Here is a 27396-nt window from a genome sequence, read left to right on the forward strand (position 1 = left end):
TAAAAAACGGAAAATGCTAATGAGTGTCCCCGAGTCACTCTTTAAACATCTTAAATAGTACTCGCTTTGTCCCACAATGAGTGACCCATTTTGACTATGTGCACTATATATTTTGCTTTGACCATTTTTTTTACTAATAAATAGCATATAAGAGTTTATTGGATTCGTCTCGATGAATATTTTTAAAATATCAAATTTTTATAATATTTTACTATTATACGATTAAAAATATTAATCGTCAAAGTTATGCATTGACATGCGTAAAATAGTCAACTGAGTCATTCATTATGGGACGAAGGGAGTACTAGTTTTTGTAAAAAATTTATATAGCAAATGTATGAAGTCAACACAGTAAAAATTGAAATGTTTCACTTTTTAAATTAATAATTTCTTAAAATAGAATGCTTAAAAAGTGTCCCGGAAACACTCGTTAGGAAGAAAAAAAATACTCCTTCCGTACCAAATTATAAGTCGCTTTTGAAAAAAAAATTGTACCAAATTATAAGTCGCTTTACATTATCAATAAAACATTTAATCAACTTTTTTATATTAAAACCTTAACTATTTATTATACTTTTTTCTTTTAATTCGTAACTTTATTTTTTCTTTATAATAAATGAAGAACAATTTTGTAAATCAACTCATAATTTTTTTTTCCATACAACATTAATTACATTTCTTAATATGTCTAAAAGTGTTAAAAATAACTTATATTGTGGTACGAAAGGACCGGTGATTCTGGTCTGATGCAGCGTGATGTGTCTCATTGGATTGGGTGTATGTCAGATTAGTGAGCGCCGAAGGAGAGAGAGGAAAAAAGAAGAGTTGAAAGCAATTATTGTGTGAGTGGTGTATCATATGATGTGGTAAACCTTCATCATCCAATGTTAATTAAACATGGTCCATATGGACCATTTGTGCTACAAGTCCATGATAGCATCCGCCTTATTTTAATTTATTTGTAATTCTTAACCTATCATTCTTCTGGTCATAACTTTGCAAGAGTCCACAGTTCCGAGCCGCGAACACACATCTCTGTCTTCCATACTTCACACCACCGCCGTTTCCGGTATCTTCACCACCAAACAACTTCGTCACAACTTCGCTCCTCCTCCTCCTCCGCTGTTACCGGCGCAGTACAGGCAGGACAACTCACTGTGTTAACTGAAAGAGCTCATAGCATGTCCTGGGTGGCTCGTGGAAGTCACCAATCCAATGCTAATGCCAATGGAAACGCCAATTGCAATGGCAATGGTAAATTCTCTAATGCAAATCGGAATGGGAAAACCAATTCCTCTCCCTGGTATTACTTCTCATAATTCGCATAAAATTTCAATCTTTTTGGAGGAAAATTAATTTTTTTTAATAGGGTTTTAGTCTATTGATTTGATTGTAATTTTTTATTTTTTTTACTTTTACAGGAGACAAAAGATTGCACAACAGAGAAAATCTCTTCCTATTGCTTCTGGTATGTATTTATTACCTTTTTTTTTTTATGTTCTTATACTTTAACACATTCACAATATGTTAATGTTGGGGTTGATTATATTGTAGTTGAGAAGAGACTAATTGAAGAGGTTCGGAAGAATGATATTTTGATTATTGTTGGTGAAACTGGAAGTGGAAAAACTACACGTAGGTTACATCTTATCCTTGTTAGTTAGGAATGTTGTTATCATCATATGAATATCCATTATTATTTTTTTGAACGGCATGATCATATCCATTTTTATCTAGGGACTAGGGTATGTTTGGATTAACTTATTTTAATTTATTTAGTTGCATAAGCACTTGTGTGACACTGAGGGCCCGTTTGGATTGACTTATTTTTGAGCTTATGCGAAACAACTTATGCAAATAAATAAGCTTTTATGTACTATTATAAGTTTTTCAAGGTAGTTTATGAGAAAACACCTTATAAAGATACAATTTTTGTTACTAAAAACTCATGAATAAACATAAAAGTTTATTTGTTTGCACAAGCTATTTTTATAAGCTTAAAAGACAAAAATAAGCCAAATCCAAACGGAGCCTGAGACTATTGGGATAGCTTATGAAAACTGCTTATAGGTATATGAAAACAGTCCAACTTTATTTTATCTTTTGTTTAAAAAATTATGTATAATATATGATAAGTGTTTATGTTATAAGTTTTAATTAAGCTGTTTATTGATTTATTCAAATAGGGTCTTAGATTTTTAGGAATTGAAACTGAAAAAGGGGTTTTAGAGATGGCGGGTTTAACGGTATTTATGTATATGACTCTATTGCTTTATACTGTGTAGAGATTCCACAGTTTTTATTTAATGCTGGATTTTGCAACAACGGAAAAGTTGTCGGAATAACTCAGCCCAGACGTGTTGCTGCTGTCACTGTGGCCAAACGAGTGGCTGACGAATGTGGTGTTGAGTTGGGCCAAAAGGTTGGGTACTCTGTTAGATTTGATGATTCTACTTCCAACTCAACAAGGATCAAATATATGACAGATGGATTGCTTCTGAGGTACAAACTTTGTGCAGCTTCAATTACTTGGCGTGTTTCCTATCAAGACAACATGATACTATGTTTGTGTTTTCCATTCTTGATGTCAATCAAAAAATATTATATCAATTATTTTAAGTCAACTGTATTCAGTGGCGGGTGACTAACATTGTCTTCCCTGCCGTTGATGCGGTTTAAGATGGTTACGTGTTTTGAATTAAACTGAGGAAATTTCAAATTAAAATATCTGTTTTTCATGGTTTTTTAGTACAATTTTTCTTATGGGAGTGTTGATAAGTATTTTTTTTTACTTTACAGGGAAGCATTGCTGGATCCTTATCTCTCTAAGTATTCCGTTATAATTGTCGATGAAGCACACGAGAGAACCGTCCACACTGATGTATTGATGGGCTTGCTAAAAAATGTGCAACTTGCTCGGTCAGAATCTATCAATGATGGTCAAAACCTTAATAACGGGAACAAGAATGCGAATGGTTTCATGTTGTTGGATAAAGATAATGGCCAGAATAGCAGTTTTGATAGAAAAGACCGCCGTGAAAAGAGTTCTCCATTGAAGTTAATCATCATGTCTGCAAGTCTTGATGCTCGCACTTTCTCTGAGTACTTTGGTGGTGCCAAAGCTGTTCACATTCAAGGGAGACAGTTTCCTGTGGATATATTTTATACTCGTTATCCAGAAACAGATTATGTAGATGCTGCCTTGATAACAATTTTCCAGGTCATTTGTTTAATCAGTGTAATTTAATAGTGTGGTTTAACTTGTTTTATTTTAAGGGATTTATAGATCCTAATGCATCTGGGTATTGACACAGTGGTTCTATATATGCATTTACGGTATATAGTTTCATGTCTCATGCATATCTCATTTTTCCATTCATGTTTGCGGATTGGATCAGTCATTCAGCATATTGCTGCTTGCACACACACATAACAATATAACATTGTGGTGATGGCCGAGACAGTAAAGTTCATATATTTGTCACTTAAAGTGATTTGTCTTTGATATTATAGGTTCATCTAGAGGAGACCCATGGTGATATTCTAGTATTTCTGACCGGGCAAGAAGAGATTGAATCTGTCGAAAGGCTTATCAAAGAGAGACTTACAAAGTTACCACAAGGAAGTCAGAACCTTCAAGTTGTGCCTATATATGCAGCTCTTCCACCTGAACAGCAAATGCGAGCCTTTGCACCAGCTCCATCTGGGTTTCGCAAGGTATCCTGTAGCTATGCATTTTATATTTTGTTCAATTATTGTATCACTTCTGCATAGAATTCTATATAAAAACAGGAAAAAAAAGTTTAAGTGTTTGTAATTTTTATTTATTTAAACTTTAAGCAGTTGACATATCCCTCTAGGTTTTTATTCACTCTCTTGAAGCACCCAGTTTCATCTGATCATGTTGATTTAAAGTAAATGCGGGTTCCTGGTTGTCTCAGTTGGTATCTCAGCGTGTTTAGAACTATGCTCGTGATTTGATATTGGTTATTTTTTCACATGCAAGTTTCATCACCGGAAGTTCTCTCGGAAGGAAACACAACTTGTCTAATGATTGTTAGAAATAGGATCAAAAGTAGAAAAAGAAAGATCGGAAAAAATGAAACTTTCAAACCCGTGGATCTTGAATTGATAGCAATATGCAACCCCTAGCCAGTATATTGCAGTGGTGGATACAGCATTCCTCGGGTTTCAAGTACCTGCAACTTCCAAATTCTACGACTATCAAAACCTCACCGCTTTCTAGTTCCACACTTTTTTATAACCCTCCTTCCCACTTTTCCTTAGTCCCCTGCTCATAACTTTGCTAATAAGAGTTTTGCTAACGTCTTCCTTAGTTCCATTTCCATGAATGAAATCATGAATTGTGATTGATTGTAATGGACATTGGACACCGTCTTACTTCTAATCTATATCACGTGATAGCATTGCCATTGTGGTTCAATTTCTTTGATATCAATTTCAGAATCAACAAAAAAATTCTTCCAACTTCGTCCTTTGCTTTGCTGCTGCTATCAGTGAATCGTTTGGTCGTGATGTACTATTTGTACAATTTTTTTTCTATCGGTAAACTTACCCAAATGTCTCAACCACTATTCACGTATACCAACCTAGCATCTGCGTTTACTTAAAACCCACATCGCATAATCCATTGTCATGAAGGGTCTGTAATAACTCTTGACATTTTTGCCATCACCTATACTACCTCTGATGTTCTATTGTACTCGACCAACACTGTTGCTTTATGAACTATCCCATCTGAACTAGCAATAATCCCTATAAAATAGTACACAGATATACAAAACAGTGGCTGCTAGGACCATATATTTTTTTCCACACTTGAACATCACCTATTTAATTAGAGCTTGTGTATAACACTAATATCAGTAAAGCCTTTAATATGAGCTTATGTATATTCAAAGTAACATCTGATATTTATCATAGTAGGTAATCACTTGTCTTAAATTGTATTCAACTTGGCACTTTGTTGTTTTTAGGTGATATTGGCAACTAATATTGCTGAGACATCAATAACAATTCCTGGAATCAAGTATGTAATTGATCCTGGACTTGTAAAAGCGCGTTCGTATGACCCTGGAAAAGGCATGGAATCTTTGATCGTAGTACCTACGTCCAAGTCCCAGGCACTGCAAAGAAGGTATGGTGCTGGATTATGTTTCAATCTGTTTAATATTTGATTCTGTTTGATGTTTAATTGTTGCTGCAATTGTTGGATGAATTAATTAGTTAATGTAATGAAAATGAAGTAAGTTTACTTCAGTTTAACCGAGGATGACAAGTTTACTTCAGTTTAACCGAGGATGACTTCCTTTCTCATTTCAAGTTCAGTTTGTTAATGGGATACCTTTGATTTTCATAAAAACGCGTATTTTTATAGCAAAAACTTTAGAAATGTAATCTAGCATCATTATTTCTAGTACTTGCTTTTTTGTTACACATGCTGAGACATAACAGCAACAATAATCAAAACCTTATTCAACTGGTTGGGGTCGGCTATATGTTCAGGAAACACATGTAGAACTATAAAAACTAAGGGTTCAAATATAGCTTTTCTTGAACTGTAATTTATGTTTATCTTGTGTTTTTAAATCATATTTTGGTTATAAGCATTGTTATGTTACATATATAGGTAAGTTTATCTATGAAAGCAATATATTTGATTTTGCTAGAAGTGTATGCAAATTGATTATCTACATTTTGGTAACAGTGGGCGTGCAGGGCGTGAAGGACCTGGAAAATGCTTTCGGCTATATCCAGAAAATGAATTTGAGAAACTTGAGGATTCTACAATGCCGGAAATTAAGCGTTGCAACCTTTCGAATGTCATTTTGCAGCTTAAGGCTTTAGGAGTTGACGACATATTAGGGTTTGATTTCATTGAGAAACCTTCAAGGTGAGGACCTTTTCAAAATTTTGGCTTGATAACTTCCCTACCTATGCCTATTTGTGGATAAGTCCTTACTTCTTACAGTTTTAAGGCTAAATTATATTTTAGATTCTTAAAGTTTCACTTTGTTTTTAAATAGGTTCCTAGTCCTACGCTACAAATTTTTTCAATTGGTGTCTATGATTCAAAAGATTTTTGAATGAGTGCCAACTACAAAGTACTATTAAGACTCTGCAAGCTTTTTCTTAATTATGAGGACGAATTTGAAAACTTAGATAAAAAGGTCCCTGTACATCTTAATGTTCAAATAGGTCCTTATAATTTTGCAAAAGTTAACAGCCGTTAGGGAGTGGGGATCTTTTAAATTTGTATAAAACTATAAGAAACTATTTGAAAATTCATGAAACTAATTTTTTTTAGGATTGACTATATTGTATTCGTATGCAGAAACAATAAGAATGAAATGACATTTGTATTGGCAAATAACCAAAAAATCAATAAAAATACCATATATATATATATATATATATATATATATATATATATTATTAATGCAGAATACTTTTAGGAATATGTGTACAGTGTACACTGATGGAGAAACTAAGAAGAATACTTATATAACACCTAATATAACCTGGCTTGGATCATGAACTTGCACCTTAAAATGTATCTGTATATAGATAAAGATAAACTTCTATATACCTGAAAACTAATTTTTTTTAAAAGTGTGCTTCAGTGAATTTTTTTGCACTGAATGAATGGAGAAAATATATTAGTACCTGAGTTTATAAACACTTATGTTCGACTTACTGGTGCATAATGGATGTAGAGATCTATTTCTCTGCATCGGTTAGTAGTTAGTTCAAATATTTGTATTTGAACCAAATTAACATTTTTATAGGGTTCCCTGTTTCTTTCTTTATTTTTTGGAAAGTATATTACCAGGCAACATATTACTCAAACCTGTACCTGTCACATGTCTAAACAGGACCGCTATTATAAAATCATTGGAGCAGCTATTTTTATTAGGTGCTTTAACAGATGAATGTCAACTATCTGATCCGGTTGGACGTCAAATGGCTCGACTGCCCTTGGACCCTGATTATGCCAAAGCTCTTATTTTAGCAAGTCAGTTTAACTGCTTGGAGGAGATGTTGATAACTGTTGCAATGCTTTCTGTGGAATCCATATTTTATACTCCGCGCGACAAGTATGAAGAGGTTTGAAGAGTGAATTCTGATTGTAATCCATCCCTGTCATATTCTATTATTCTATTTTGGTGAAACTTAGATACAAACATGAATCAATGATTGTGTACTATGCCACTCTATTGGTATATTGACCATTTAACAAAATATTTAAAAAATATCATATGGATGGTTTAAATATATGCGATTGGTAATGACCGTAGGATGATTCTAGTCTTTATTTGAGTCAACTTGTCTTTCTTGTCCATACTAACTTATTGTGCTTCTCCAATTTATGGCCAGGCAAGAACTGCAACTAAGTGCTTCGCAAGTCCAGAGGGAGACCACATCACTTTGATTAATGTGTATAGAGCAGCTACTGATTTTTTAGAGAAGAGAACTGTGGAAATGAATAAAGCAAAAAGTGAAAAGGTTTTGAGAAAATGGTGCAACGAAAATTTTATCAATAGCCGTTCTCTTAGACATGCTCGTGACATTCACAGGTTGTTTTATTGTGCTTAAGCTTTATTTTGAGGTATCTATGATATACTCAAGACATTTTATGCATTCTCATTTTTGAAACACCTTTTGCAGGCAGATTCAAGGACATGTTCAACAAATGGGCCTGAAACTTGCTTCTTGTGGAGATGATATGCTTCAATTTCGCAGATGCCTTGTTGCTTCCTTTTTCCTCAATGCAGCTATGAAGCAGGCAGATGGAACCTACAGGTATCCAAAAGATTCTGCTTGCTATCTATTCCCTATGTAGCAAAGTCATACATACTCCACTCATGAAAATATTTAGTTTTGAAGTTCTTTATTGGTATTATGACTTGCTAATTGGAACCCTTACATGCATATACAATCTTATGATATATTGCTTTTTTGTTCTTTTACTTCTATAATAAAGACTCTTACTGCTTCTTCACACAACAGGGCTTATGCAAGCGGTCAGGTGGTGCAGATCCACCCTTCTTCTGTATTGTTCCGGAAAAAACCAGACTGCATAATATTTAACGAACTGATTCAAACTAATAACAAGTATGTCCGTAATTTAACCAGAGTTGACTCCCTATGGTTAACTGAACTGGCTCCTCAGTTTTATGCTATGCAGAATTAAGTTCTTGATAGGGCCACTTGTAAACAGGTAATTAGAATTATTTTTATTTTGATATATTTCCATTTTGTGCTTGATCGTGTTGGATGATTTATGATTTATAAATTCATTATGTGCACATTTGATGACCTATATTCACATCAACTTTAAGTCTGAAATATATTATCTTAATTTGGAACAGATCAATGCAAGCATTAGATTATGTCCGGCCACTAGTTTATGAAGGTAAAGGTAGCTTTGTAGCTTTCGGTGATGACAGTTTTCGTAAGGGGCATGTCCTTGGTATTTTGTAAACCATTGATGTCCAAAAGGTGTAGATGCCACTGTCATACACCTTTGCTGGATTGTTGCCTACCTTATTTTTTCTTGAGCAATTTTGACTACTGAGATTCAGGAACGCTCGACTGAATGGCAGAAGGATGCATATTACAGTTGTGAAACCTCATTGAAATGGTGGTTTGAACAATGGAATTTTGCACACAGACTATGCAACTGTAACTTTACAAATTTTGGGGGAATATAAATAGATGATAATATGAGTTGTGTATTAATATGAAAGGTAATTATTTGAAATCTGCATATTTGTATGCCCTGCATGGCAATTATTTGGTAAATATTTTGTGTCGTTACCAAACACCATTCACAATTTCTAGTGAACCCCAAAAAAACTAGTTACACATGAAGTAACCAAAATATCCTTAAAATGGAAATTTAGTTGTTTTGAAAACAGTTGCACAATATCTGAATTTAGATAAGTTATGTGAACTTAGTTTACATATGTTAGGTAAAGTCGTCATAGTACGTTGTCTTATTTAAATTTTACGGTACATATTGTTAGTTAAGTCAGTTGACTTATGTTCTTTAAGATTTGAGTTTTTAAACGTGCTTGAACTATTGAAACAAGACTATGCGAACCGCGAGTATCTTATTAGTTGCACCCATAAAAGAATTACGGCCTTTTTTGGATTAGCTTAATTTTGAGCTTATGCAAACAGTTTATGCAATTTTTATATATTATTATAAGTTTGTCAAATTTGTTTATGATAAAATAGCTTATAAAAATACAATTTTCACTAGTATGAAATTATAAAATAATATAAAACCTAATTTATATTGCATAAGCTGTTTGCATAAGCTCAAAAATAAGCTACTCCAAACGCGCCCTTACTCTCTTGGAGATACACTTGTTTTAACGCAAGATTTTAGCACCCACAAATCAAAAAAACCAAAGAAAAATATAATTGTCACATTATGAATTAGTTATATTACTTTTTAAGGGTCCGTTTGGCCTAGCTTTTTTTGAGCTTATGCAAATAGCTTATACAATATAAATTAAGTTTTATGTTATTTTATAAGTTCACAATAGTGAAAATTGTAATTTTATAAGCTATTTTATCATAAACTACCTTGACAAACTTATAACAATATATAAAAATTGCATAAGCTCTAAATAAGAGGGAAAAAAAGTCATGTCAAACGATACCTAAGTGTCGTTTTAGTTTAGATTTTAACACCCCTAGTTTTAGCATAAAACTCTCCGATCAAGATAGTGATTTGAGCGAATTTGTGTTTTGATGCTGTAATTTGCCAAGTCAGCGCTCTCTAAACATGTGATAGTTGTTCAGTCAACAAATTCTGACCATGTTAATATTTTTGTGTGACATGACCACATTAAAGATTAAAACCAAAATAATTTGAAATTACATAGAAAAATTAAAAATATTTTTTTGGCACTAATATTTAAATTCCCTAACATTATTTATTTATTTTTTGGTACATATTATTATTTAGAGTTTAATTGTAGTGGACAGACAGTGCAAACCACTTTGCACACTCATCCAATAGTATTATGCCACATCATTTACTCTTAAAATATATTTTTGATTTAAAAAAATCTAAAATTAATTATGATTTTGTTACAAGTCATGGAACTGGCCAACATAATCACATCCCCTTCATTCTAGGAGTTTCACGACAACCAACTCTGCAATCAACTCTCTTCCATTGTTCCTCCTTAAAAAAAAAAACTCTATTCCATTGTTTGTGGTTTTGTAACACACTAATCTTCATCTCTACTACAATCTGTTGTAACGTCCACCACCTCTGCATTCCAAATTGGTAAGCTTTTGATATGTGAAAGGATAATATTTATATTTTTGTTTTTGTGCAAACTTGACAATTCTCACCTCTCTTCTCTATACCTCTATTCTACTAGTTGTTTTAGTTATATGGTTACATAGGTAGAATATTTTCATGACAATATTTATGACTTGTAATCTTTGGGTTGCTGTTGTGACTTGTGAGTATCATTACTTGAGGCGTGGATATTTCTTGTGTGGAAGTATAATATGGCAGAATTTTATTTTGTTGTTTTTCAAGTGAAACCACTTTTTATAATTATAAATATTGATAGGTAAGCATGGATGCTGATTTGATCACACATTTACATATATAACAGGATTGCGTGTGCTACAATTACAGATCATGAGATGGTAGATATGCATGAACATACCACCATGATTAGCTCCGATGAAATACATGTAAGTGCTACTGATGCAGATCCCCTAAATGATAGAATAACATCAGAGCTCGCGTTAGAGCCCTTTGAAGGAATGGAGTTTGCAGCAATTGAAGATGTAAAGAATTACTACGTAAGCTACGCCAAGAAGAAAGGTTTTAGCTTTCGCATGGGCCGCTTTACCAAATCAAGAACAGACGGTGTGGTAATTGGTCAACAGATTCTTTGTTCAAAGGAAGGGTTCAGGTCCAAAAAAAATTTGAAAAAAGAAAATGGTAGTCTGATAGTTCATGATGAAACAAGGGTAGGATGCAAGGCTATGTTGTATATCAAGAAAAAGGAAGATAGGTGGGTTATTTCTAGATTTATAAGAGACCATAATCATGAACTATTTTCTCCAAGAAGTTCGTAATTTCTTCGAGTACATAGAAAGAAGACCATGGTGCAAAAAAAACTTATTGATGTGCTAGATGATTCTGGTTTAGGCCCTAGTCAAATAGCATCAGTGTTGTGTACTGAGAGTGGTGGTGTTGATAATGTTGGAATTAGCCAACAAGATGTTATTAATTATTTAAGTGGAAAGAGACAAAAACAAATGGAAGCTGGAGATGCTCAGTTGATGTTATCATACTTTAAGAATTGTCAATTGAAGAATCCTGGGTTTTTCTACGCATTTCAAATGGACGCAGATGGCAAATTAGCAAATTGCTTCTGGGTTGATTCTAGGTCTAGAATGGCTTACAAATATTTTGGTGATGTGGTGACTTTTGATCCAACATACTTAACAAATAAATACAAAATGCCATTTGTTCCATTCACTGGAGTGAATCATCACCAACAATCTATTTTATTTGGTTGTGCTCTGTTATGGGACGAAACTGAAGAGAGTTTTGTTTGGTTGTTAAGTACTTGGTTAGAAGCAATGGATGGAGTTAGTCCTAAAACTATTATCACAGATCAAGACACTGCTATTTCTAATGCAGTTGCAAAGATTTTTTCAGATGTTAATCATCATTATTGTATGTGGCATATTGAGAAGAAAGTTCCACAATACTTGAACCATATCTATCATGAACATAGTGAGTTTAAAAATCAATTTTAGAAGTGCATTCATCAATCTACCACCATTGAAGACTTTGAATCTGATTGGGAAGCAATGATAGATAAATATGAGTTGCAAGATAATCAATGGCTAAAGAAGATATACTCCATTCGTGCAAAATGGATTCCTTCCTATGTACGTCACAACTTTTGTGCTGGAATGTCCACCACCCAAAGGAGTGAAAGTATGAATAAATTTTTTAAGGACTTTTTGAATTCAAGCACTCAATTGAACAAGTTTGTGAAACAGTATGATAAGGCTCTTGATGCACGTTATAACAAGGAAAGAGAGAAGAACGTCAAGACAAGGAATTCAAAACCACAGCTGCGCACTTTATATCCCATGGAAGAAGAGGCTTCAAAAATTTATACAAGAAAAGTGTTTAGGAAATTTCAGGATGAGTTGGTTGGATCCCAAATATTTATTGCGGATAAAGTTGAATCTTCTGTTGAAGTTTCCAAATACAAGATTCATGAAATTTTCAAAGAAAAACCTAACTATTATGTGACTTTTGATGTCATTTCAAAAGAAGCAAAATGTAGTTGTCACATGTTTGAATTTGTGGGTATTCTTTGTAGACATGTGTTTAATGTATTCATAAAGGAAAACATTTATTCTCTCCCATCTCAATATGTTCTGCATCGATGGACCACAAATGCTAAGAAAGAAAACATTAAAGGGACTGCAATTGAAGACCTTCAGGAAGGCAGCAACAAAACTTCAAGTACTTCATTGTTTAATAGTATCATGGTTGAGTCTCTTCAAGTATCTGAAAGAGGTTCGCGATCAAAAAAACATCATGATATTGCAATTCAAGCTTTGCGAAAGGCAATCACGGAACTTGATCTATTGGATGTTGAAGAAACAACTAAAGAGAGTGTTGATTCGACATTTGAAGTTATGCCTAATGCCTCTAACAATCAGACCATAAATTTGTGTGATCCTCCATTTGCAGCATCTAAAGGTCGTCCACGCACTTTGCGAACGAAAAGCAGCTTGGAATTGTCCAAAAAAGGTTCATACAATTGTGGTTATTGCAAGGAAAAAGGCCATACAAAAGTTAAATGTCCAAGTTTAAAACATGGAAGGTATCTTAAAAATACATGTTACAAGTAATTGTGCAATAAATTTGATTTTTTATTTTTATTTTACCATGTTAAGTTGATTTAGTGACAAACCAATGCCTTTTAAGGTTTGATATCATTAATGGTCAACTTTCAAATTCCAAGGTTAAAGCTTCTGGTTTGGCTGATTAAGAGGTATTGATATTAAGTATAAGTATTATTTTGTTGGCAATGCTATATAATTATTATTTTGATCCTAACAATATTATTGTTACAATTGTATGTTGTAGGAATATGGAAAGTACATTAACAAGTTTCAACAAGATCACAGGATTCATGATGCAGGAGCTGTTAGCTCATAGTTTGCAACTTGGCTTTACTCTAGATTATAGGATTTATATTATTGTTTTTTAGTTTAATTTAATATTTGTAGTCAATGTCATGATACTTTGTACTACTTAGTTAGGATTTATATATAACAGTCTCAACAACTTGTTCTGGTATTCATGTCTATTTCTTTCAATGGATTTGGTTTCATATAAATCTTAATTTTCTTTTAATTTTAAATAGTTATGACAGTTGGTTCTGTTTTGTCTTCATGTGTTGATGGTGTATTCATGAAGTGTATGACATGAGTGTGGTCATGCCGAAACTAGACATTATTAATAAAAGTCTAATTATTTCTAAGAGAGCTTTGAATTTTGCTTTCCTTTTTGCTTTGCCCAAGCCAGGTTTTATTTGAGCAATTCCGTTCTGCAAGTTATAGGGGCTGTATGGAATTTTGGTGCTTCAATTTGATTCTGTTTGCATTCAGCTATCAATCAAAGTGTGGAGTAGTTGTGCTGTGTATATGGTGCTAGGTGATAGCCAACTTGTAGTGGATGTTAGGTGTATTAATGTTAGTCAAAATTCTGTTTGGGCTTGTATTTGGGTGTTCTAATATTTATGACTTGTATTGACTTTGGCTTATCTTATGCCTCATTTATCTAATATATTTTTACTTTGCCTTTTCAAAAAATAAAATGGTAAAAGAGTAAAATACAATCAACACAATTCAAAAGTATATCACTTTTATTTTCACAAACCATAAACAATTCAAAAGTATATCACTTTTATATTTGCAATGTGAAAGTGATTATAAATAGTTGGCAGACAATATAGTGCATGTTCCCATTGTCAAACACAACCTTTTACATGGTACATTGACAAGTTGATAAAAAGTAAATAAAAAAATGGTGGACAATAGTTGTCTAGATGAGAGGTGCATAAGTTGAAGTCTCGGGCTTCTCTAGATATTCATTCTCTTCCATCTCATATTCAAATTTGGGATCAAACTGTCAAAGTGCTCTTAGAAAAGATTGAGGGAATATGTCCATAGCTACCGATCATATTCATTTGCCTTGTATCCACACGTGTTCTATTCTCTTCTTTAGCAAACATCTCATTATCAAACTTCCATGAAAGTATATATAATAATCTCAACTGACTGATTGTATATCATTTCTTGCACACAAAACTTGTGCACAAGTGCCTGCATAATGGTGCAAGAAGAAAAGTCATTACATTGTTACTTGTTAGTTCAAAAAGCTAGATAAGTCTTTTGCAAAAGAAGAAAAGACAGAACATTGTTACTTGTCCTAGTCCACAACATTGATATATAATTGAATATATTGCTAATTATAGTATTAAGTTAGAAATGTCATTTTGAAACATTGATATATAATTGATATATAATTGATGCAAAGGTGGCCCTCTTGGTAATACATTGTACAACATTTATTGCATAAGAGCTAATAGAGACTGGGGAAAAACCTTGATCAATAGCAATTTGCAGCCATGATAGGTTCGACAGAAATGCTCTCTCTTTTGCAAGCGCTAAAAATGGTTTCACCAACCTGATTGTGTATAGACAGTCCCCAGCCAATGTACCATTCGAAAAGCATCCTGTATCAACAAACATTGAAAAAATAGATGGTGTGCTAGGTGGCTGAACTGCAGTATGAGGTGAATCAGAACGCAGATACGATGCAAAGAGGGTGAGTTTTATCAAAGTGCACTCCACACCCATGTGACACAAAATCTAATAAAATTACAGGCCACTATATACTGTGAAAATAGGGACTCTGAATTGTTAGAAATTAAATCAAATATCACTAGAAGAGTTGAGAAACTTGACTTGCAATTATACTACACATTAAAAGAAATAATTTGATCGGACCTCAAAGAGATTAAGAGGCACCATTTTATCATGTCCAGCACCGTTTTTAATCTTTGCTTTTATCTTAGCTATTTTTTTTAAAAGGCAAAAGTTTATTAATGTAAAGAAACAGCTCAGCAACACATAGATATTCAAAGAGGCTTTGGAACTAAGTCACACCAATCCATGGAATGCAATCCAAAAAACACATGGAGAACTATGCTGAAGGAATGGCCCAAAACTCAACCCTGCAATATTGCACTTGCAGCAGCATTCCTAATATATAGCGCCTTAGAATCTCGGTGTCTTTTCACAAAATAACTCTCGGACTTCAGAAACAAAATTGCTTCCGTTCCGAGACTGCTGGACAGAGACATTATGGGATACGACTAAGAACAGGGAATATATACAAGAAAGAACACACAACAGACCTATCTAGAACAGTCTCAACACCTGCATTATGAATAGAAGCAATACCAGCAGACAGATAACAAAATCTCAAAATATGGAATAAAGCACAACAACATGCACTAACATTATATTTAGGCCACTATCAGGCTACTCCAATACATTCTCGTGGTTTTATACGCCACAAATTTAAGTTGCAAACAAACCCTTTGGACCGGGCTCTAAGAATTCTCCATGATATTATTTTAACCTCCGATACAAGCTTAGCTATTAATTTTGGTTAACAAGTATAAGAATTAGAAGTCTAATTATTTTCCAAGCCTATAAAAGGCATGCTTGAGCCATTGTTGTAATCAATCATTTTTGTGTATCAAATATAGTGTTGAAGTTGAAATACTATCGAATGGTAGAAAAGAAAAGAAAAAGAATCAAACTCGAACCAATTTTTAACACTATATTTGATTCAAGGATCCGTTTCCCATGGATTTTAAATAAAAAATCAAGGATTTGGTCATGTCTTACAAAAGAACCTAATCGCAGGATAACAATGGGTCAGAGGAATTGTATTTGAATTGAATAAATCCAAATTAAAAAATATAAAATTAAAGAAACCAAGTAATTGAAGGCGTGATTGATTGACCTGGTAAGCATTTGTGGTCTTGGCCAAACTTCCAGATTCTTCTTCCACGACAGTTATCAACAGAAGAGAAAGATGCACATCGTCAAGACTGGAAAAAGTACTTGTTATTAATACTACTCTCAATCTCAAATTCCGACGAAATCGCGTTCGAACTTCGTCGACAGTAACAGTAAAGTACTTTCCCTTCAATACTACTCTCAATCTCAAATTCCGACACTTGTTATTAATTTTTAAATCAAAATTATAGAAACTCTTGAATGAATAGATGATGAAGGATGCAGAAGAGAGAGATGCACATCGTCAAGCCTGGAAAAAGTGAACGTGGGAACTATTATGGTGATTTTAGATTTTTTTAAATCAAAAATATATTTTAAGAGTAAATGATGTGGCATAATACTATTGGATGAGTGTGCAAAGTGGTTTGCATCTGTCCACCACAATTAAACTCTATTATTTATTTTTACTAAAGAAAATATAAGAAAATATAAGTTGGTTACCCCTTGTATTATATTATTCTATCAAAAAAATTAAACCAAGATATTACAATTTTTTAAGCAAGATCTAATAATATTTTCTTATGAACACCGTAAGCAAAATCGATTGATTCTCTTTTATGTAGAAGCTACCAATTGGAATTGATTTTGAATTGATTTCTCAAATTAAGTTTGAGCAGTTGAACGAACGAACGTGCAACGAAACAGCCTAGAATGGTGGTTGGCGGCGGCGGCGGTATAATGAAGCTGAAGCCATGGCAGCAGGCGGCGGTGGCATTAGGTTCGGCGGTGGGAGCACTTTTGGATCCACGGAGAGCTGATTTGATAGCTGCTCTCGGTGAAACAACTGGAAAACCTGCCTTTCAAAGGGTTCTTCAAAGGATGAAATCTTCCCCTCAAGGGAGGGTCAGTAATCATTATTTCATTTTCTTTTATTCTTTCAATCAATTTGCATGTTTTTTTATTTGCTTTATTCATATATGTTAAGATTGCAACGTTAGTTAGATAAGATAAAGAGTTCATTAGTATAGTGGGAGATATGTTTAGTTTTGTAGGGTTGAGTTAGATTTTACATTTTAAGATGGTATAGTCTCGACTCGACAAAATTTGTTTAATAGGCTGTACTAACTAATACCAATGCATTTTCTTTCATAATCTTGTTTAAAATAGGCTGTACTGTTGGAGCGCCCTCGTGTTATATCTGCAAATGTAGGACATGCTTGGGACCTACCAGAAAATACATTTGGTGCTACCTATGCTAGATTTATGGGATCCAGGAACTTTTCCCCAGATGATCGACCTCCTGTGCGGTTTATGGATACAGATGAGCTAGCGTATGTTGCCATGCGAGCTCGTGAAGTCCATGACTTCTGGCATACCCTTTTTGACCTTCCTACTAACTTGATTGGGGAGTCAGCACTCAAGGTAATCGAGTTTCAACAGATGTATCTTCCTATGTGCATGTTGTCTGTTGTAGGGGGCACAGCAAGATTCAGTGAAAAACAGAGAAAATTGTTTTATCAGCACTACTTTCCATGGGCTGTTCGTGCTGGTGCACAGTGCACTGATCTCATGTGTGTATATTATGAGCAGCATTTTCATGAAGATTTGGAAGATGTTCGCAGAAAACTGGGAATTGTTCCGGTTCCTGCTGTTCCTTGACTGAATGCATTTGGAGCCGATGAGTTGTATTTGTTTTTCTGGGTAATAGCTGGTGCTAGAGTAGTGCAATAATTTTTTTTAAATGCAACAGCTGTCTCCTGATATTTAGTCTGAGTTATGTATAGGTTGAATTTTATCAATAACTGTTGGAACATTGTTGAACAAGATAGCAACTTAGCTACTTGTATGATGAACTTGGCATAGATGTAAACACAAGTGAAAGAACTAAAGGTGTGAATTTGAAAAAGTTCACTTTTAAGTCCCACATTGGATGGGTCACTACCTTTAGTAGTGTTTATATACCACAAAGTGGCAACCAAGGGTGTGCCCTTGGGGTACCCACTTTTGTAAGAAAGGGAGACCGCACACAATGTCGAATATCACGCGCGCGCGCCGCCGTCCGTCCGGCCGGCTCGGTTCGGGCCGGGCTTGGGCTTGGGCTTGGTGATATCTTAATTTTTTTAATACTCAGAAGTGAAAAAATTAATTAATGTTTTTTGTGCTTAATGTCAAGTCAAACGGAATTATGACCGTTATTAATTTGAACTCAGTCATAACTGAGATTCCTAAAATCATGGCCACGTTTTTGATGTGCTGGCCCTGATTCTCTCCCACTTCTTGCTCCACATCAGTTGCATTCTTTCCCTATAAATACACATCAGTTCTCACAATTTATTTTCACGTTAAAAAAACTGCAACTCTCTCTTCTCTCTCTCAATATTCTTACTTCAAATTATTTTTTCTTGTTGTTTCAGAGAAAGTGGTTTACCACTTCGAATTGATATTTGCATATCAATCTAGACTGGTTCGTAGTAACCATCGGAGGTGTTTTCTGGCTGTTTTCTACTGTGCAGTAGTTAACGGTATTTCGCTTGAATTGGCTGTTTTATCCTGGGGACTTCACGGTTGATAGTCTACCTTGCACAATTTGGGTAGTGCCGTGAAACGTCTTAAAGAGAGCGTATCGAACCGCGACTCGGCCGATAAATTCACAGTTGCTATTATTTTCAAAAACGATTTTCAAAACCGAAAAATAACAATTTTAAGACGTTTCAAACTATCATGGCAACTGAAGAAGTTATCGGTAATTCTGCTGTTGGTAACACTGAAAAACCGTTTATTTTTGAAGGTCTTCATTTCAAACGTTGGCAACAAAAAATGTTTTTCTTTCTAACTTTGAAAAAATGTGCCTACGTTCTGAAAGAGCCTATTCCTGTTGTTCCTGAAATCCCTGCTGCTTCTGGTTCAGGAACAAAGGACCAAACGGTTACCAACGGTGAAAAATCTGTGTCTGGTGAAAAAGATAGTGACACAGACCAGATAAGAGCCCAGGCTTTGCAAGCTGAAAAGGAAAAACAAATTTGGATCAGTCATGATTATGTTTGCAAAAACTACATAATTAATGGACTGGAAGATGACCTGTATGATTACTATAGAACATACAGTACTGCTCGTGATGTTTGGGAAGCATTGTCAAAGAAATATGATACTGAAGAGGCTGGTGTGAAAAAATATGCTGTGAGTCGGTACCTGAAGTACCAGATGGTGGATGAAAGGTCTGTAGAGGTGCAGTCTCATGAACTCCAGAAAATAGCTCATGAGATAATAACAGAAGGTATGCCTTTAGATGAACAATTTCAGATTGCTGTGATAATAGACAAGCTGCCCCCTGGTTGGAAAGATTTTAAAAATCAGCTTCGTCATAAAACAAAAGAATTTTCCATCGAGAGTCTGATTACTCGTCTTCGCATTGAAGAAGAGGCTCGAAAACAAGATCAGAAAGAAGAAGAAAAAATTCTCGTTGTCTCCAACAACAAAAAGAAATTCGGTGCGGCTCTGAAGCCTACGGGCAAACCTCTTAAGAATCAGAACCGCAATCAAAACCGGATTAAGAATGGGAACCCACCTAGGGCCCCATCTGTAAGGCAGCAACAGCCTCCACCACCTCCTGTGAATGAATCTGGTGAATTCCTCTGTTTCAATTGCTGGAAACCAGGTCATGTAGCAAGAAAATGTAGAGGCAAGAAAAGGCCTAGACCTGCTGCTTTGAATGCTCAGGTAAATGCTACTGATGAAGCATATACTGCTATGATCACCGAAATCAATATGGTCGGTGTAACTGATGGATGGTGGATAGATACTGGCGCCACTCGCCATGTCTGTTATGAACGTGCTATGTTTAAAACATACACGAGTGCTGAGAACAAGAAAGTGCAGATGGGCAATGCCCACACTTCTGATGTTGCTGGTGTTGGAGAAGTTCAGCTGAATTTCACCTCAGGAAAGACTCTGATTCTGAAAGAAGTTTTACATGTACCTGAGATGAAAAAGAATCTTGTTTCTGGTTTTCTTTTGAATAAGGCTGGGTTTAGTCAGACTATTGGGGCAGACTTGTATACCATCACTAAGAATGGTACTTTTATTGGGAAAGGGTACGCCACTGATGGCATGTTTAAATTGAATGTTGATTTGAATTTGAATAAAATTTCTACTTCCGTTTATTCCTTGTGTGATTTAAATGTTTGGCATTCTAGACTATGTCATGTTAATATTCGCTCTATTTCAAATTTAAGTCACTTAGGATTAATTCCAAAATTAAATTTTGATAATGTAGAAAAATGTCAATTTTGCAGTCAAGCTAAAATTACTAAAAGCTCACATAAATCAGTAATTAGACAATCTGAACCTATGGAACTTATACATTCTGATATATGTGAATTAGATGGAACTTTAACTAGAAATAACAAACGCTATTTTATCACTTTTATAGATGACTGTTCTGATTATACATTTGTTTATTTAATGAAGAATAAAAGTGATGCATTTGATATGTTTAAAGTGTTTGTTAACGAAGTTGAAAATCAATTTAATACGAAAATCAAAAGATTTCGAAGTGATAGGGGAACTGAATATAATTCTAGTTTATTTAATGAATTTTATAAACAACATGGAATTATACATGAAACGACTGCACCATATTCCCCTGAAATGAATGGTAAAGCAGAAAGAAAGAATAGGACTCTTACTGAACTTGTCGTTGCTATTATGTTGAACTCTGGTGCCGCTGCCCATTGGTGGGGGGAAATTATTTTGACTGTTTGCTTTGTATTGAATAGAGTTCCCAAGTCTAAAGAAATGATCTCTCCATATGAGACATTAAAGAAAAGGCAACCAAACTTGTCTTATTTGAGAACTTGGGGATGTCTAGCATATGTCCGTATTCCGGATCCGAAGCGAGTTAAACTTGCTAGTAGAGCCTATGAATGTGTATTCATTGGTTATGCTGCAAACAGTAAAGCATATAGGTTTTACGACCTGAATGCAAAAGTGGTCATAGAATCTGTTGACGCAGATTTCTATGAAAATAAATTTCCCTTCAAATCGAGAAATAGTGGGGGCACCGAACAGAGTAATATTCCTAAACAGAATCACATTCCTGTGATACCAAATATGGATAGCAATGATGAAGTAGAAACAGAACTCCGAAGGAGTAAACGAGTAAGAGTTGCTAAAGATTATGGGCCAGACTATGCGGCCTATACATTAGATGAAGATCCTACAAATCTTCAAGAAGCCTTGTCATCGATGGATGCTGATCTTTGGCAAGAAGCTATAAATGATGAGATGGATTCTCTTGAATCCAACAAGACATGGCACTTAGTAGACTTGCCACCAGGCTGCAAACCGATTGGTTGTAAATGGATTTTGAAAAAGAAACTAAAACCTGATGGTACTGTTGATAAATACAAGGCTCGCCTTGTAGCCAAGGGTTTTAGACAAAGAGAAAATATAGATTTCTTCGACACTTTTTCTCCTGTCACGAGAATTACATCCATTCGAGTACTTATTTCAATTGCTGCGATTTATAACTTAGAAGTACATCAAATGGATGTTAAAACTGCTTTTTTAAATGGTGACTTGGAAGAAGAAATCTATATGGAACAACCTGAAGGGTTTGTAGTACATGGCCAAGAAACTAAGGTCTGTAAATTAGAAAAATCTCTTTATGGTCTCAAGCAAGCACCGAAGCAATGGCATGAAAAGTTTGATAATTTAATGGTATCAAATGGGTTTAAACTCAACGAAAGTGACAAATGTATTTATTACAAGTCAGATAACAACATTTGCACTATGATATGTCTCTATGTGGACGACATGCTCATCTTTGGATCAAACCTTTCTGCTGTAAATGCTGGGAAATCACTGTTGTGCAACAACTTTGATATGAAAGACCTTGGTGAAGCGAGTGTGATTCTAGGAATAAAAATCACTCGTTCTGAAAAAGGGATTTCCTTAGACCAATCTCACTATGTGGAAAAGGTTTTAAAGAAATATGGATACTTCGACTGTAAAACTGCGAATACTCCTTGTGACGCCAGTGTGAAATTATTTAAGAACACTGGTGATAGTATTAGACAGTCTGAGTATGCGAGCGTCATTGGCAGTCTTAGATATGTCACTGATTGCACTAGACCCGACATTGCATATGCCGTGGGACAGCTTTGCCGGTTTACCAGTAGACCTGGTAATGAGCACTGGGAAGCTATAAATAGAGTCATGGGATATCTTAAAAAGACCATGAACCTCGGATTACATTATCTGAGATTTCCTGCTGTACTTGAAGGGTATAGTGATGCTGATTGGAACACCTTGTCAGATGATTCCAAAGCAACGAGTGGCTTCATTTTTAGTATAGCCGGAGGAGCTGTATCATGGAAGTCTAAGAAACAGACCATCTTGGCACAGTCCACTATGGAGTCTGAGATGATAGCACTAGCAACTGCTAGTGAAGAAGCAAGCTGGTTGAGATGCTTGCTATCCGAGATTCCCCTATGGGAAAAGCCAATGCCAGCTGTGTTGATCCATTGTGATAGTACCGCGGCTATCGCAAAAATTGAGAACCGTTATTACAACGGTAAAAGACGTCAAATAAGACGAAAGCACAGCACCGTGAGAGACTTGCTCACTAAAGGTGCTGTTAGAGTGGATCATGTACGCACTGATGATAACTTAGCCGATCCTTTGACGAAAGGACTAGCTAGAGAGAAAGTCTACAATACATCTGTTAAGATGGGACTAATGCCTACTGTGAATTACTTATGATGGTAACCCAACCTAAAAGACTGGAGATCCCAAGAATTAGGTTTCAATGGGTAAACAACAAGTCATGAGTAATAGGGAATGAACATGCAAGTATAAGAAGCATGTATCCTGAAGTGAAAAAGGATGAGTTAATAAAACTCTTAATGAAATCTATACTCTGTGTCAGAGGAGTACCACACTTCAGGGGTACTTTAGATAGACTCACCTATATGAATGTGGAACTGAGGCCGGTTCCTATGGAGTTTATGGGGCGAACTCCTAGAACGTTCATGAAACTGGGATATACGTGCAGGGCCAGAAATGCACGGGCTGAGAAAACACCTTAGGAAAAGGTTATGTGCGGGTTTGAGAAAAATCTGAGATAGAGTTCAAGACAAGCGTCACTCTTGTTAAATCGGGCTCTTACTCGCTATGTAAAGGTTCAAGACAAGCGTCACCTTTGCTTATGCATAATCTTAAAGAAACGTTTATCGTTACTTCTGAAACAACTTTTTTAAATTCAAGTGGGGGATTGTTGGAACATTGTTGAACAAGATAGCAACTTAGCTACTTGTATGATGAACTTGGCATAGATGTAAACACAAGTGAAAGAACTAAAGGTGTGAATTTGAAAAAGTTCACTTTTAAGTCCCACATTGGATGGGTCACTACCTTTAGTAGTGTTTATATACCACAAAGTGGCAACCAAGGGTGTGCCCTTGGGGTACCCACTTTTGTAAGAAAGGGAGACCGCACACAATGTCGAATATCACACGCGCGCCGCCGCCGCCGTCCGGCCGGCTCGGTTCGGGCCGGGCCTGGGCTTGGTGATATCTTAATTTTTTTAATACTCAGAAGTGAAAAAATTAATTAATAATTAATTTTCACTAAGTGTGACCGGTTCAACAAAAACGCACATGTTTTTTGTGCTTAATGTCAAGTCAAACGGAATTATGACCGTTATTAATTTGAACTCAGTCATAACTGAGATTCCTAAAATCATGGCCACGTTTTTGATGTGCTGGCCCTGATTCTCTCCCACTTCTTGCTCCACATCAGTTGCATTCTTTCCCTATAAATACACATCAGTTCTCACAATTTATTTTCACGTTAAAAAAACTGCAACTCTCTCTTCTCTCTCTCAATATTCTTACTTCAAATTATTTTTTCTTGTTGTTTCAGAGAAAGTGGTTTACCACTTCGAATTGATATTTGCATATCAATCTAGACTGGTTCGTAGTAACCATCGGAGGTGTTTTCTGGCTGTTTTCTACTGTGCAGTAGTTAACGGTATTTCGCTTGAATTGGCTGTTTTATCCTGGGGACTTCACGGTTGATAGTCTACCTTGCACAATTTGGGTAGTGCCGTGAAACGTCTTAAAGAGAGCGTATCGAACCGCGACTCGGCCGATAAATTCACAGTTGCTATTATTTTCAAAAACGATTTTCAAAACCGAAAAATAACAATAACTTTTATATCACGATCAATTAAATAGAATTACGAACATTGGTTCGGTTTTATAATCTTCCTTTCTATAGTGATTATTCAACCAATATAATTGGAACCGATAAATTTCCTGTATGAATGGATATCGAAAGGATGATTACTTTTGTTTGGATGCCCATGGAAGGAAGTCTTATCTGTAACAATGTAATTTGTGGTTACTATATTATACACGACAGTGTTCCTGTCAAAAGGAAAAGCCGTCAAGTTTTTGAACAGTCGTATTACACTGGAAATTTGGAATACTATTTTGTTCAAGGTTTACAAGTTTGAAATAGAAAGTTTACGGCGCTGATCAATAATTATAACTCTGGTCCATCTTGTTTTTACCAAAGTTCTGCAGTACCACATTTGCCAAATCAGAGCCTTTCATCAGATATGGAATGAACGTATTCAATGGGGATTTAATCAGTTGCTGAAGATGAAGACGGTTGGCGGCAATAATTTGAATCTTATTGGGCATAGTAGGTCAGTAGCAGAACTATTTTCCCGAATCAACATAAAAAACAGTATGTTCTTTCTCCAGTTTATTGTCCTTTTCATTTATTTACTATTTTGTTCATTCTCTTCCTATAGTGTTTTGGTTTCTGTATTAGTTTTCTTCCATGATTATCTTTGTATTCTACTGTTTGTGTTAATATTTCTTTTTGTAAAACGGTTTCAATAGATGCATACTCCAATTTGTTCCTATCTGCCTTAGCCCAACTATTGGGCAGAGTAGAAAAATAATTGCAATTGCTGCCATGGCTAATTAGTTAGGGAAGGTGACAAAGATATAGGGAGAGGCATACTAGGGTGAAAGCATTATGGATCATTTTCAATTACAATCTTCGATGTTGGGTAGGGAGAGAATAGTCTCTTTTAGGTTATAGCAGTCCTTTCTTCTGGAATACATCAACTTTCTCAATAATAATGGTTAGTTTCAACAAGGACGGAGATAGTGTATATTGGGTTTGAATAATGGTTTAGTTTCAACAAGGACGGAGATAGTGTATTGGACTATATGTGATTTTGACTATCAAGTTATTGTATATGCTGGAAATTGATTTGTTGTATTATCTGGTCTACACACTGTATGGCTGAAAAAGTGTATTATTTTCTGAACTTATTTTCAGCTTCTATTGGTTAAGAAAATTACATAATTCAAGTATAGCTAAAGTTTGGAATATTGACCTGTTTATAAGATCTAAAGGGAAGGTTTTGGCAAGCTTAGTTAATGAGGATTTTACAATGCATGTGATGACTATTTACACTAGAAAGATAATGTAGAAAGTAATGCAATATTTGCCTGTGTAAGTTTGTATTGTTATACACTAGAAAGATAATGTAGGAAATAATACATGTTACATTTGGTTAGATTGGTAATTCATAATATGGGATGAAAATGCATTAAGAGAATTCCCTGTTTCAAGTTTGAATGCAAGCTGTTTTTATTTTGAACACACATCATACACTCTTTTTACAGTTACTAACTGATGACTTTGCATTTCTATTGCTAACAGATAATGTCCTATAGAGTTGTTCCATCAAAGGTTATGGTTGATATTGCATGGTGTGCGACGTGAGTTAGTTGCACACCCGAGCCAAGGCTCAAAAGAAGGAAAATAAATTACTAAATGAAAACAAGGTAAATCAGGAGGTTTATGGTGCGATGGTGCAAAAATATAAAAGGTCTATTGTAAAAGAATTTATATAATAAAAATTACTGTGATATTCAATAAAAAAAATTATGTGATAATCAAAAAAAGTCTTATGGTATTTAATTATGTTAATAGAGATTTTTTAAACCAGTCGAACAAATAGTATTTTTTAAAAATATATATAATAATTTAAATGGATTGTTTTCTAAAATCAATTCTGTTGGACCTTTTGGTGGCTTTTTATTAATAAAAAGTTTCATGACATTACATGAGATGGGACACACATAAAATACTTTCTTTAGTATTTAGTGATGCAGCAAATAATATATTTTTGATACCAGTCTTCCAATCAGTCACGGATGATAAATTGACATGGGATGGGAATCAAGATGGTAGGTACTCGGTTAGGGAGGGGTACCGTATGCTCATGAACTTTTATGGAAGTAGGAGGAAGGGACGGCACAAGAATTGGCGTCAACCGTGGACCGTGAAGGCTCCTCCAAAGGCACGCCATGTGCTGTGGAGGGTGTGCCGTGATTGTATTCCTACACTTGTTAGATTGTTACAATGCCATGTTGATTGTACACCATATTGTCTGTTAAGCAATGAGCATATGGAAGATGATTTACCATGCCTTTTTTACATGTTCACATGTTTTTCTTAGTTGGGCAGCAGCTGGTCTTGCTCATATAATTACCAACAGACTATTAAATTACCATAATGCAGCAGACTATTATCTAATATATGCAGCCTTGAAGATTCAAACACAGCTGGCCGAGTTGCAGCTCTCATATGGAGCATTTGGCAGAACAGAAATGACGCGGTTTGGAATAATTTGAAGTTGATGGAATAATGTGAAGTTGATGCGGGAGCAAGTTAGCTTCAATGCGTTTCAGACGTGGCAAACATGGTTTGATGCTAATAGACTGCAATTCCACAACCAGCAGAACACGCAACAAACTATTGATGCAAACATGGGTGAAACCTCAAGACGGATGGATCAAATGTAAGTTGATGCGGGATATTTTGAAAGCCGAGGAATTACTACAGTCATTTGCTGCATTTGGAACAGCAACGAAGAATTTCAACGTGCACAGACCAGCCAATTTAACTCACGGTTTTCGACAGTGAAAGGAGAAGGTATGGCAATGCTGGAGGCGATACATATTCATCATGGGTGGAACTTTGTTATCTTTGAAGGTGATTGTCAAGTTTTATTTAATGCCATTGCTTTTAATTACACGGAAGAAACAGAGTTTGGTTCTCTTATTACTAGTATTAAGAATAATTTACTCTTATTGTCCAACTTTGAGGTAAAGTTTGTACGAGACAAGCGAATATGATTGCCCACTCTCTTGTGAGGGTGCTGTTTCA

The 27396-nt window shown here is 35.0% G+C and overlaps 2 protein-coding genes, 1 long non-coding RNA gene and 1 pseudogene across 3 annotated transcripts; all 4 read left to right on the forward strand.

Moving 5' to 3' along the window:
* Positions 1 to 969: 969 nt before the first annotated feature.
* LOC123889372 (pre-mRNA-splicing factor ATP-dependent RNA helicase DEAH10) lies at positions 970 to 8846 on the forward strand. The gene is made up of 13 exons (XM_045938672.1): positions 970 to 1303; positions 1422 to 1468; positions 1555 to 1635; positions 2286 to 2502; positions 2800 to 3220; positions 3514 to 3717; positions 4998 to 5158; positions 5729 to 5914; positions 6897 to 7128; positions 7399 to 7598; positions 7690 to 7824; positions 8032 to 8242; positions 8394 to 8846. Exons 1-12 carry the CDS (start codon positions 1182 to 1184, stop codon positions 8213 to 8215), a joined length of 2190 nt encoding a protein of 729 aa, XP_045794628.1. The 5' UTR covers positions 970 to 1181; the 3' UTR covers positions 8216 to 8242; positions 8394 to 8846.
* A 2267-nt stretch (positions 8847 to 11113) lies between these two features.
* On the forward strand, positions 11114 to 13088 carry LOC123892241 (annotated as a pseudogene).
* A 3551-nt stretch (positions 13089 to 16639) lies between these two features.
* LOC123889460 (ubiquinone biosynthesis protein COQ4 homolog, mitochondrial-like) lies at positions 16640 to 17948 on the forward strand. The gene is made up of 2 exons (XM_045938799.1): positions 16640 to 17040; positions 17305 to 17948. Exons 1-2 carry the CDS (start codon positions 16849 to 16851, stop codon positions 17794 to 17796), a joined length of 684 nt encoding a protein of 227 aa, XP_045794755.1. The 5' UTR covers positions 16640 to 16848; the 3' UTR covers positions 17797 to 17948.
* Positions 17949 to 24345: 6397 nt separating this feature from the next.
* LOC123889461 lies at positions 24346 to 27328 on the forward strand. The gene is made up of 2 exons (XR_006802562.1): positions 24346 to 24891; positions 25885 to 27328. It is a non-coding gene; the product is annotated as an uncharacterized LOC123889461 (long non-coding RNA).
* Positions 27329 to 27396: the final 68 nt, after the last annotated feature.

Source organism: Trifolium pratense, linkage group LG6 (assembly GCF_020283565.1).
Source record: "Trifolium pratense cultivar HEN17-A07 linkage group LG6, ARS_RC_1.1, whole genome shotgun sequence".
NCBI lineage: Eukaryota > Viridiplantae > Streptophyta > Magnoliopsida > Fabales > Fabaceae > Trifolium > Trifolium pratense.